The sequence below is a fragment of the Melanotaenia boesemani genome, chromosome 11 (assembly GCF_017639745.1).
Source record: "Melanotaenia boesemani isolate fMelBoe1 chromosome 11, fMelBoe1.pri, whole genome shotgun sequence".
Taxonomy (NCBI): Eukaryota; Metazoa; Chordata; class Actinopteri; order Atheriniformes; family Melanotaeniidae; genus Melanotaenia; species Melanotaenia boesemani.
Window position 1 is genome coordinate 35,689,580 of NC_055692.1, and position 13,216 is coordinate 35,702,795.

General features: G+C 44.3%; 1 protein-coding gene across 1 annotated transcript; it reads right to left on the minus strand.

The window, feature by feature from the left end:
* Positions 1-3,099: 3,099 nt before the first annotated feature.
* On the minus strand, positions 3,100-8,984 carry LOC121648975 (radial spoke head 14 homolog). The gene is made up of 6 exons (XM_041999503.1): positions 8,794-8,984; positions 6,943-7,045; positions 6,203-6,321; positions 5,291-5,516; positions 5,075-5,211; positions 3,100-3,639 (listed from the first exon to the last, which is right to left on the minus strand). Exons 1-6 carry the CDS (start codon positions 8,966-8,968, stop codon positions 3,374-3,376), a joined length of 1,026 nt encoding a protein of 341 aa, XP_041855437.1. The 5' UTR covers positions 8,969-8,984; the 3' UTR covers positions 3,100-3,373.
* Between the last annotated feature and the right edge of the window lie 4,232 nt (positions 8,985-13,216).

The following is a 13,216-nucleotide window of genomic DNA, read 5'->3' on the forward strand; positions in this document are numbered from 1 at the left end:
TTCTAGACTGAAGAAGTATTTAAAGTTCTTTTCTCCGTGTTTCATCCTCTTTATTCCAGATCTTATGAAGCACCTCCAGCTTGTCTTCATAGAAATTGTCTAATTGTATCTTTAGTTTTTATAATTCAGTCATTTCCTGAGATAAAAGGTCTGACCTTTTACAAAGGTTCAGAATATTTCAAGTTCATATTTTTGTTTCATTTTTATGTATAGCCAAATTCCTAATTTCAAATTTCATTCATTCCCAGCTAAGTCCAGCATTCCCATTTACACACACACACACTTGTCTCCAAGATTTTGTAATAACGTTCACCTGCTTCCTTAGTGAAATTTTTATCTGCTAACAGACATTTGTTTCATCTCCAGCAGTTGTTGGTTATTCTTTCAGAACAAAAATGACTCAAACTCAGTTTTATAGAAATGGTCTTGTGGTCGGATAAGATCAGTAGCAGCTTCTTTAACCTGTTCACACACACACACACACACACACACACATTACATGTCAGCTCTGGACTGCTGAGAAAAGATGGAGTTATTCCAGGTAAACTTACTTATAAATCACAACCTTGGCACAGAAAGTGAGGTACGCCACTTTCAGGCCCCGTTTTATAAATGAGGCCCCTGGTTGAAGAAAACTTATTTTAGGTGTGTCAGACAGGAAAATAGAGGTTAATTTTACCGACAGCAGGTCTGATTGATGGTGCCAACTACTAGTTTAGATTCACCTCAGCAGACATTTAAGACCCCGTTTTTATCAGAGTTAATGTTGATCGTCCTCCTTCACCTGAAGGTCAGGTTGAAAGGTCCTAAAGGACATTTTATGGTCATTTTTAAGTATTCTCTTTTCATCTATTTTTTCATTTACTTATTGAATTTGTTAACTCTGAGATGTTGTCTAGGAGCTGGTGGGACCTCAGCTTCTATAGAGACAACTAATTATTGTTGAGCTGTGAGAAATGAACATGTTCTCTATTAAACCACTTCATGTGTCTCCATCAGACTGAAGCAGCTGTAGCGTCACTGAGGATTTAACGATCCTTAAAATGGACTCGGAAGAACCAATCAGAGGAGATGAGACATCAAATGCTGCTGCTGTCAAGTCGTAAAGTTTAATAAAAACTATTAAAGGTCCCATATTATACACTTTATTCCCAATCTGAGACCATTCATTAATATCTAAATGAAATATTTCCGCCATGGTATGGACAAATCGACCCTCAGTTTGAGTGCAGCGGCTTCTCTTCACCTCCCTCTTTTTAGCAGCTTCAGAAATGTGCCGTTTATGGTGGGCGGAACCCTGGTGGAGCAGCTCAGCTGTTGGCTCCGCCCATCGCATCGCCCGTCATGAGGTGATTGACAGGTTAATATATTTTCAAGCTATCAGACTAATAAGGCCGAAACGATAAAATAACTGCCAGCTCTTACCTCTCCAGCTGTGTCACGGACAGTTGGTATTGAACCTGGCTTCAGCTTCAAACGGTTGGCGAAGCCTGCTTTCCATGCCCCCATGTTGTGGAAACAGTCCTCTTTGAAATGCTGGCCACAGACATGCAAAACCTTTGGAAGTTTTCCGGGTACATTTCCTCCAAAAATAAAATTAATCCACTCAGTCCTCGTGGGTTCAGTGGATGGAAGTAAAAAAACGTTTTCGTGTTCATTTATGCAGCCACAAACAAAACAGTGCTTCTGTCGCTTAGCCATGTCCGCTAACGAGGGTTGCCGAAAAGGATAAACACTGGGCGCTAGGTGATTTTTAGAGGGCGGGCTTTGAGAGCCGGTCGACGGGTCCATCGCTCTGTGGGGAGTGGTTATTGTCCCTTATGACGTCTTAACGTACACGCTTTCAAACAAGCTCATTTCAGCGCTTACTTCCCTAGAGGTGGAGCAGGGGGGAGAGAGAGCGCCTGAAAGAGTTTCACACTTACGGGTCTCCTACACATGCGGGGGGACCAGTATGACTGTTCCAAAACCATTAAAAAGTGAATTTTGCATAATATGGGACCTTTAAGTTAAAAATCTTTTTCTATTCTTCCATCTTTCTTTAGTAGATCAGCGAAATCTTAAAAATGCCGTCTCCGTGGAAACGTACCAGTGCTGCAACAGGTTCCAAGATTGTGAGAAAGTATTTCTTCACCCTGTTTGGTTCATAGTCGTCTCTTCGTGTTCCTCCCACCAGAGAGGAGAGTGGAGGTGGAGAGACACAGCTAACTTTGTCTTTGAATATCATGTGACACGACCTCATCATCAGACCGTTGTTATAAGCCAGGGAAGCATAGATATTAACTTTACATCCTAAAAGGTGATGAAGGGTCACAGCTGGACTGAAGCCAGACTGTTGGTCCTTTCTTCAGAGCTTAATGGAGGCCTGATGGCTGGAGGAGGATGACCGATGCTTCCTGTTCCCGTCTGCTGCTGATACCTCAGCTTCCTGCCCACCTCCTCACCGCTCTGTCCTCCACCCACCAACCCAGCAGTCATGAATCCCTGTCCTGCCTCAGCCTCTGGTGCTGATCATCCTCCTGACCCATCTTCATCAACCTCTGCATCTGCTCCGGTCATCAGGACAGGTCTGTGACCCCCCTCAGGCCTCACCACACCAACATGTCTGATCCCCAAACTCGACTTGTTCCTTCCAGGCTTCCGTCCCACATCCATGCCAGACTCCTCCCCAGAGTCTCTTACCCCACAGTCCTCTATCACGGGGATGTTAGTGGTGGAAATCTAACCAAGAGAAACTCGTGGCCTCTTTCTCTGACTCCCTGAGACGGAAAACTGCAGTAAAAACCAGGATTTTCAGCTGCTGAAAACTCTTTATGTGAAACTTTAAAGTTCACATGAAGAAAAAAGGAAGAGAAAATGTTCGTTTATGAAGAAGCTAACACCATCATCATCATCATCAGGAGGAGATGAAGGAGGAGGAGATTAAACCGAACTAGTTAACAGACTCGGATCTGACTTCCAGCTGTCACCAAGGCAGCTTGTTACCTACTGAGACAGACAGATTTTTCCTTTTTTAAACATATATGATAAAATGTTCACACAGATCAGATTAATGAGATTAATCATGAGATTTTGTTTTCTTTCCCACTTTTTCACGGCTGATTTTTTACTGTTTATTTCAACAAAATATGACAAAAGAAACTTAAAAGTGAACAACAGAGACCACAGCAGCTGGTCTCAGTCCCTGATCTCACCGGGAGAGCTGAAAACTTTATTCTGTCCCAATGACAAAGAAACTTCCATCAAAGTCAAGGTGAGAAAATTTCTCAAGTTTGAGGTTCAAATGTTTTTCAGATTTCAGCGTCAAAGCTTTTTGTGGAAACAGATTTATTGACTCTGACATGAACCCTGGAGGTCAGAGGTCCTGAAGGTCTCAGGGGGTCCAGGTGATGACCCCGATAGCAGTCTGAGCGGCCTGCTGGATGTCCTGGTCCTCCTCCTCGCTCCTCCTCACCAGCACGGGGAGCTGCTCCAGCAGGAGGCGGCGGCCCACCGGAGCTTCGGCCAGCGCAGTCAGAGCCCGCAAGGAGTAGAGGACCAGAGCCTTCCTCCTCCTCCTCTCCTCCTCCTTCTCTTGCTTCTCAGACAGCAGCTGGAGGAGAACAGGGATGACGTGGAGGTCCAGGCACTGAAGTTTACCTGCAGGAGGAGTTTCAAGTCAAGGCAACTTTATTTCTAAAGCACTTTAAAAACAGCAGCTACTGACCAAAGTGATGAAAAAAATTCTATAAAATCAACTCGAAGCTGGGTCAAAGGTCAGTGAGAAGCGGCTGGTTTAAAACGCTCGGTGAAGACGTCCAGCCTGGTTAACATGCAGCAGCAGGAAGTTTCACCACTAAAGATCCACCTGCTCGGAGTTTTCAGCCGGGGTCACCGGGAAGATGAGTCGGCATGCAGCCGCTCAGAGCGGTGGCATGTGTTTAACAACGGCCTAAAAGCAAAGTAAATTATTTTAAAATGAACCTGAAACGCAGCTAAACCAGGAGAAACCTTCTGTCTCCTCCATGTACTCGTCACAGACATGCAGATGGGAAAGAGCGGGTTTCAAACACAGAACCCAGGGGAAGCAGATTTAAAGAAAAAGGCAGCGGCCCTGGATTGAGCCCTGGGGGATGCCATAAGACAGAAGATGATTACGAGAGATAAAAAAAATGTCCTCAGCCAGCCAGGACTTGAACCAGAGAAGAGCCTTGAATACCTACATGTCTCATGACCCATTGTTTCAAATCAGCGGTTAAATCTAACAAAACTCGGGTCACATGATCCCTGCTGTCTGTAGCTAATATCATTAACCTTTTTAATACTTGGAAATTTAACATTTAATGATAGAAAAGATTGTTATTATAATATTGGAGGATTTTACAAGAGTTTAAAACGTTGATTTTTTTTGTAAAATAAAAGTTATATAGTAGTAAGAGCTTCTTTTGTTTTCATGCTGAGGACCGACCTCAGTGAAGGAGCTGGTATGTAGCCTGAGCTCTGATGATTGGTGTGGAAAGAATCTGAGCTTTCCAGTGGTTTACAGCATGTACAGTTACTTGGAAGAGAGAATGAGAATGATTTATTTATCACGTCCAGCCCGCTGGACGCCTGTACCAACAATTTAAAAACCTTTAGTGATTCAGACTCTGTAGGGACTTAAAACCAGACTGAAAAACCTCTAAATAAAAGCTTGGACGGTATAGTTGGATCTAGGCTTTTTGATTAATGCTACTACTAGCAGCATGTTTGTATACTGTTGGGACCAGAACATGTGGCCCCAGAGTGGAAATATCCTCTTTAAATAAGTGAGGTAGGACAGCATCTGTAGGGGAACCTGAGGGCTTCAGATTATGTTAATTTCAGGTTACATCCTCAAACTGGAGGAAAACAGCAGAACAAGGAAGAGAGACTGATGGATCAGAGAGGAGCTCTAATGTTCGTCACCTCATTTACAAAGAAATGAAGATATTTTTTATGTGGATTTCTGGACTGCATCCATCAGTGGACATTTTTCCTTCCTGCTCCTCAGCTGCAGAAGAAACCAGTAAAGCTCTGAGTTTCTGAGGAAGCAGAGGTCAGTGTGTGTTTGTACCTGCGGTGATGATCACAGTGTTCATGATGACTCCTGCAGCGTTGGTCTGAACCTCAGCGTCTTCGTCCTGCAGCAGACCCACCAGGACCGGAAGGACCTGCAGCTCACAGACCTGTCGCTTCCCGTCCAAAGGAACACTGGAACAAGATGGCCGTCATAAACACGCACACACACACACACACACACACACACCAGCCAAACTCAGCCTGCTCCAACCTGAGCTCCATCATGGCCGCCGCTGCCTCTCTGCGGATGTTCGGGGAGCTGTGGGAGAGTTTGTGGCCCAGCAGTGAGACTCCGTCTGAGGCCAGAGCCGGCAGAGCGTTGAGCTTTGAACAGCAGCTGAGGGTGGAGAGGAGCAGCTCCTCCTCCTCCTCATCTTCCTCCTCCTGTCTGAGCGTCAGCATCAGTTTAGGAACCAGCGTGAGGAGAGCTGCTGCACCTGCAGAAGGACACAGAAGGACGTCGGCTCAGGTTAGAAGATGCAGATCCAGACATCAGCAGCAGACACGTTGCTTGCTGAGGTCCTACAAGCCACCAGGAGGCCAAAGACTGAATGTCCAGCTCCATCTGAGGAGAACTGAAAAGACTTGTCTTTATATTTTATATATTTAGAATAAATGTGGGATATGAGAATAAAATAAGTTGCGATGATCAGCTGTGGCTGGTGTTTTTAAAGTTTGGACTCCAGTGGAACGCAGTTAGATGCATGAATAGGCTGGAATGATTGACAGGTAGCCATCATTCCTGTTAGTGAGGATATGGATGAAAAACAGCGTTATGGTATCAAGAAGTTTTCCTAGTGGGACGGGAAAATGTGGGAAGAAGAAAACAGGCAGAAAGACACTCAAAGGATAAAAAGACATTTTGTTTGTGATGTGAAGGTGGGAGATTTAGAGATGAGGTGTGATGATTTTAGAAATTATTTTTATTCGTCCTATTTGTCCTTTATCAAAATAAAAGTTAATAAAAGGACAAACATCTATTTCATTATTTTATCATATAGAAAAACATGAATTCATCATGTCTTCAGCCTGCTTCTTGTGAAATGTAGTTCATGGATCATCTAAACCAGGGTGGCAGACTCTAGAAACAGCCCTGGCAGCAGGTTCAGATGTGTCAAAGTACCTGCAGGCAGCTCAGCGAGGCGGTTCAGAACCTGGAGGACGTTTCTCCTGCAGGAGGATGAGGAGTCGTCCAGAAGCTCAGACAGAGGAGGGAGGAGGGAGGAGGCGAGCAGGGCCCGTCTGCAGGAGGAGACCACACACTCACAGTGATGAAGTTTCAGCTTCATCTCGTCCATTTGGTGCTCAGAAGATAAATAAAATGATCATTTCTACTAAAATCATCGTCAGTCAGTTTAGTTTTTTAGTTTTTAACTCCTCCATGCTGTCAGTCATTTGCAGCTGTTGCCAGAGGAGGTAAAGCTTTGACTTCCTGCTCTGTCACACCGCCACCTGCTGGTCAGTCTGAGGTACAGCCAAGAGAAACCTCACCGCTTCAGGAAACCTCTAAATCTCACTGACATCTCTCCATCCAGGGGTCAGATGGATCTACTAACAGGTTTTTGTATGTTTTATCAGAAACAGTCCACAGCTGGAGTCCAGCTGATGTAATTATAAAGATCTTTAACTGTGTTGTCCAGAGGATGGGCTTTGTCTGAGTCTAGGGTCTTAAAGTTCCTTGCTGGACTGAATGTAGTTTCCAACATCCTAATCTTTGAAGTTATTTTAATAACCCTCCTATGAAAGCAGGTTCAGGGGCCCCCAGTCCCGAGTACCTCCAACCTTCTACCTTCCTGGAAACATCTGTGTCTCGGTGAAGTTGATAAAGAGAGTAATGCCAGGCTGTTAAAACTACAGCTTTACCTGCCGATGCTGTGGGCCGTCAGCAGGTGAAGCAGCTCGCAGGTTTTTCGTCTGACTGATGGATCTTCATCCTGTAACAAAACCTTCAGCTGCTCCAGAAAACCTGCAGAAGAAAAGTGAAGAAGTCCCTGTAAGGCAGGGGTGTCACAGTCCAGTCCTTGAGGGCCGGTATCCTGCAGGTTTTCATTGTTTCCCTGATCTAACACACCTGTCTGAAATTAATGGGTTATTGTGAAAAAGTTGAAGCTGTTTGGATCCATTTGATTTTATTCAGGATTGCTGAAATGAATTTCCCTGTTTTCTTTGGGTCTATGTGATTTTGGCATGTCCCACATGCTGCTCCACTAACTTCACTGCAAGTTTGAATCAGAATCAGAAAAAAAGTTCCCTCTGCACAATCTTCAGCTCCTCCTTATTTCCTGACCTAAAGGCCATGTTTTTTTCCTTCAGGAGAGCCTTTATGTCAGGAGCAAACCAGGGTTTATTGTTGGAAAAACAGCGTACAGTCCTGGTAGGAACAGTGTTTCCACACAGAGGTTGATCATAAATAAAGAATAAGTTAAAGATAAAAATCTCAATAAGAACTGGCTTCCAGTTGCAGCACGCATCAAATTCAAAGCTCTGCTTCTGGCTTACAAAACAATAACCCAAACGGCTCCGGTCTACCTCCACTCCTTAATCCAGAGCTACACTCCCTCTACCTCCACTCCTTAATCCAGGGCTACACTCCCTCTCCACAGTTACGCTCTACCAGTGAAAGACGCCTAGTGCTCCCACCACAAGGTGGCGCCACATCCGTAGCTAGACTCTTCTCCTCTGTTGTTCCCCGGTGGTGGAACCATCTACCAAACTCCGTCTGATCCGCAGAGTCCTTATCCACTTTTAAGACCAAGCTAAAGACTCAGTTGTTTAAGGAGCATTTCCACATTTAGCTTAACTAAATGAGTCAGAAAGATTTGTCCAGCTTTTTGGCTCAACCAAGTACTGAAGAAGCTGTGTGCACTTATGCCCAAGATGATATTGTGTGATGAAATCATGCACTTATGCCCAAGTTGATATTATGTGATGAAATCATGCACTTATGACCTACTTGATATTGTGTGATGAAATCGTGATCCTGTATTTAAATAAAATGACTAAAAAAAAAAAAAAAAAAAAACAATTATATGCACTGCACTAGCACTACATGACAGCACCTGGTCCAACTGGACTCAAAAGCGGTCTGACTATCACTTAATTATGACGTCCCATCTTGTTTGAATTCATGCTTGTGTTGTTCTTCCTCTCAAATGTAAGTCGCTTGTTTTGGATAAAAGCGTCTGCTAAATGACTGTAGAATAGAATAGAATAGAATAAAGAAAAATTAGTTACAATATCTATATAAACAGATCCAGGATAAAGAGGGGGCCAGTTTGGCCTGGAGGGGGCCAGTTATGTGAGCTCATTCTAAAGATTGGGTGCCAGCACTGAAAAAGCTGGTCAGTCTGGATTTAAGAAGGACCAGGAGGATCTGATCTGCAGACCTGGATGGTAGAGCAGGTCTACTTAACCCTTTAAAAACAAACAGTAAAACCTGGAAATGAATTCTAAAAAGTCCAGGCAGCAGATGTAGTGAAGCCAGGACGGGGTGAGGCGTTCATGGTCTTTAGTCTTTATGCATTTAACGGTTAGAATATGTCTTAATTGGGGGTTTCTTTTAATTTGCCATAATAATATTGTGTTTGTATAAATAAAAATATATTTTACTTCTGACCTTCACATTTGCGCTCCGAGCAGCTTCAGACAGTTTGATTCCCAAACCCAGAATCAGCTTCAGACCTGACAGTGAACCGTATTTTCTCGTGGACCTACCTCCGTTAACGGTCTCGTAGAGCCGCTCCGGGTCGTGCATCAGGTCGCAGAGTGAGGCCAGAGCCGGCAGCCTGCGCGCGGCCTCCGGCTGCTGCAGCTCCGAGAACAGCTGCGGGACGGCCCACCGTCCGAAGGCCACCGGAGCCCGGTCCAGGTCTGTCACTGCAGCTGCCATCACAGAGTTCAGTCCACTTTTATCCGGGATCTAACTGAAGTCCGTTGCTGTCGCCTAGTAACCACCTGCAAACATCACTGCTGCGTTCAAGAACTGGAAGAAAATCGGACTTCCCCACAGAACCAGCCTGCTTCATCAGTTACGTCCAGTCATCTGAGCTTTTCTCATGGCAGACCTTACGTGCACACGGGGGCTTGCGACGCGACACAAGAACCTTTGAAAAAAACAAACTTTTTATTGACATTAGACAACAGGGCAAGACGATAAACTAAATAAATCAGTTTCAGTTTGCATAATGAAATTATAAAAACTTTGGGGAAAGAAAAATAACAAACTGATGGATGTCAGTGTTCCTGTCTGCTGCTCCTGAATAGCGATTTTTTTTTAAATGACAGTAATGGTTAAACTAGCTACAGAACATGAATGTAGAGCAGCTGTAACATGAGCTAATATCAATGGGTGTTACCAAATGAGTCGACAAGTATGTGTGAAAAAGTAAAGCAAGAGTAAAGAGGGAAGATAAAACAGTGATAGTGAATAGCGATGCACGGGGAATTGGTGAAATATAAGTTAATTAGGAACATGGACGGGGGGGGGGGGGGGTTACTTTCCAAAAACAATGTTTTGTTATAGTGAACAGAGACCCGACCAGCGCTAGGACCAAGCAGAAAACGGCTTAGTTTAGACCGCCCACAAGCTCTTCTATTGGCTCTGCTGTTTCTGTGTGATTGGCTGTCCCCGCCCTCACTCCACCTTGCTTTGCCAGTAAGCTAGTCTGTGGTCAGGAGTCCTTGTTGATGCGCTGCTGGCCGTGGGTCACGTCAGTTGGAAGGATTGTAATATCAGAAGTTTCGTTTAGAGATGGGATTTTTGGCTCTTTGAAGGGAGCCGGATCTTAAGGAGCCGTTCCTTTCAAAGAGCCATTCAAAAGACTGACTCGTTCTCACAATATCTTACAAAATTTCACAATATATGAATGACAAACAATAAAAATATGTACCTACATAAAATCTACTATACAAGATAGAAAAAACTATAGGAAAAAATAGATTAAAAAGGATAAACCTGACCAATCAGTGCAAATTCTAGTAAATGTTTTGGATAGAACTCACAGTATTTGTTTCCAAACAATACTCTCTGTCCATAGATGCTTCACATGAATGGAGCGTGTTGGACATCAGACTTCTATGATGTCACACATGTTATTTATTTTATTTTCATTTTACTCAACTGTACTACTTCTTATTTACTTATTTATTCATTCAATCATTTTTAGCTGGAAGGAGGGTGGGGGTTGTTGGGCTTGGTTTGTGTGTGTATACGTGTGTGCGTGTGACTGTGTGAAAGATTTCATTGAGTGTTTTTATTCTTATGTTTTTAATCATGTAAAGAACTCTGTGTTGCCTATGGCATGAAAAGCGCTTTATAAATAAAGTTTAATTTGATTTGAGTTGATGAAGGCAGTGTAAAAAAACTGTATATAAAAAGAATGACTCACATATGAATGGCTCACAGTTGTGAATCAGTTCCCATCGTTCATTTAAAAGAGTCGTTCAAAAGAACCGATTCGTTTATGAATGTCACATCTCTAGTTTCGTTTACATTAACGTTTGAATCTGAGTCCATGTGCGCATGTGCTTGTGTGCGTATGTGCGTTTGGTAATTATGTGCACCCTTGATGTCTAAAAAAAGAAAAAGTCAAAGTATAAGTTACTCAGAGAAATGCGTTACACCCATTATGCAACACCTTCACTGGCTCCTTAAAGCAGCAGGTCCACTCTAAGATCCTCCTCATCATTTACAAAGCTCACAATAGTCTTGTGAAGTATATTCTTTTATTGGAAGTGCTGCTAAACATTCATTCATTCATTATCTACTGCTTAGTCCATTATGGGTCGCGGGGAAGCTGGAGCGTATCCCAGCATTTTATCAGGTGAGAGGCAGGTACACATGGACAGGTCACCAATCCATCGCAGGGCCAACACAGAATGAGACAAACAACCATTCACACACACATTCACTGCTAGGAGAATCTAGAGTCACCAGTTAAACTAACATGCATGACTTTTGGACAGTGGGAGGAAGCCGGAGAGAACCCACACATAAAGAACATGCAAACTCCACACAGAAAGGCCACCAGGTTCAAACCTCCCCTCCAACCAGCGACCAAGGGAACAACACAACATATACAAATGTGTTTTTATACGTCCAAACTAATGATAATTGTGAGGTTTTTCCTCTATAACTGTATCATCAAAATGGGTGATTGTTGCTCCCCAAACTGTCCCACTGTTCATATCAGGCAACAATATATTTTTATCTGGTGACGGATAGTAGAGATGCAGGAGGAAACGCTGGAGGAGGGAGAGTAGAAGAATCTGGAGGAGATGGAGGAGAAGAAGCTGGAGATGGAGGAGGGAGAGTAGGAGAAGCTGGAGGAGATGGAGGAGAAGAAGCTGGAGATGGAGGAGGGAGAGTAGGAGAATCTGGAGGAGATGGAGGAGTAGAGGCTTGAGATGGAGAAGAGGCTGGAGGCTCAGAGGTGAGGTTGAAAGAATAAACATGTTAGTCATGACATGAAGCATTGTGACATGTGTTAGTGATGATAATGTGGATCAGAGCTTCTAAAGTTCAAACACCAGACATCCTGAGGCATGCTGCCTGACGTCAGAGGTCAGGTGATCAGATGATCAGGTGGAGGTCCTTGTTGACCAGGTGGAGGTCCTTGTTGACCAGGTGGAGGTCCTTGTTGATCAGGTGGAGGTCCTTGTTGACCAGGTGGAGGTCCTTGTTGATCAGGTGGAGGTCCTTGTTGATCAGGTGGATGTTCTTGTTGACCAGGTGGAGGTCCTTGTTCAGGAGGAGGTCCTTGTTGACCAGGTGGAGGTCCTTGTTGATCCGGTGGAGGTCCTTGTTGACCAGGTGGAGGTCCTTGTTGATCAGGTGGAGGTCCTTGTTGACCAGGTGGAGGTCCTTGTTGATCAGGTGGAGGTCCTTGTTGACCAGGTGGAGGTCCTTGTTGACCAGGTGGAGGTCCTTGTTGATCAGGTGGAGGTCCTTGTTGACCAGGTGGAGGTCCTTGTTGATCAGGTGGAGGTCCTTGTTGATCAGGTGGATGTTCTTGTTGATCAGGTGGAGGTCCTTGTTCAGGAGGAGGTCCTTGTTGATCCGGTGGAGGTTCTTGTTGACCAGGAGGAGGTCCTTGTTGATCCGGTGGAGGTCCTTGTTCAGGAGGAGGTCCTTGTTGATCAGGTGGAGGTTCTTGTTGACCAGGTGGAGGTTCTTGTTGACCAGGTGGAAGTCCTTGTTGATCAGGGGGAGGTTCTTGTTGACCAGGTGGAGGTTCTTGTTGACCAGGAGGACGTCCTTGTTGATCAGGGGGAGGTCCTTGTTGATCAGGTGGAGGTCCTTGTTGACCAGGTGGAGGTCCTTGTTGAGCCGGTGGAGGTCCTTGTTGACCAGGTGGAGGTCCTTGTTGATCAGGGGGAGGTTCTTGTTGACCAGGTGGAGGTTCTTGTTGATCAGGGGGGAGGTTCTTGTTGACCAGGTGGAGGTCCTTGTTGAGCAGGTGGAGGTCCTTGTTGACCAGGTGGAGGTCCTTGTTGACCAGGTGGAGCTCCAGCACTGAGAAGGTTAAAGTTCTGGCTTCACACCTTCATGAAGCAGAAACACCTTCATGTTTGTCACCGACATGAAATCTGACGCCTTGAACACGAAGAACCTGCCAGGAATTTATTTCTGCCAATGATGGCAGACAACATGTTTGGAAACGTTGCTTGAGGTCATTATGTTGACCCTTCTGTGGTTCTGGGTTAAATTATTTATTACTTATTTAAAATAAATAGTAATACTTCACTACTTACACTGAATAATGAACATTTATTCAGTTTCTTCTCACCTGTGATGCCAGTGTGACCTGCCCACCGTCGGGTGGAGCTCTGTAAATGATGGTGTTCTATAAATAAGTAAAACTGGAGGTTCTGAGTTGGTGTGAAGTTGACCAACAAGGTGAAACACAGAATTGGGTGATGATGTTTTACTACATGCTTTACAACCAGTCAAACCAAAAAAGGAACATTAAGCTTAAAAGTAGCAACAGAAACTAGAAGAACTAGTAGAAAACACAGCGAGCTGAAAGATTAGTTTTATAAAAATACTTCTGTCCCCACCTCTGAAATCAAAACTTCGTCCCTGATTAGGACTCAAATTTAGGTGATTATTAGTCAGTTATTGGTGCATGGAACAGGG

Bases quoted from the DNA above. Each gene is read 5' to 3' on its own strand.
- LOC121648975 (XM_041999503.1), bottom strand. From the start codon at position 8,968: ATGGCAGCTGCAGTGACAGACCTGGACCGGGCTCCGGTGGCCTTCGGA. The intron at 5,212-5,290 runs GTTGGAGCAGGC...ATCTTGTTCCAG, and splicing joins GCGGCCATGATGGAGCTCAG to TGTTCCTTTGGACGGGAAGC. The intron at 3,640-5,074 runs GTACAAACACAC...CTCCTCCTGCAG, and splicing joins CACTGTGATCATCACCGCAG to GTAAACTTCAGTGCCTGGAC.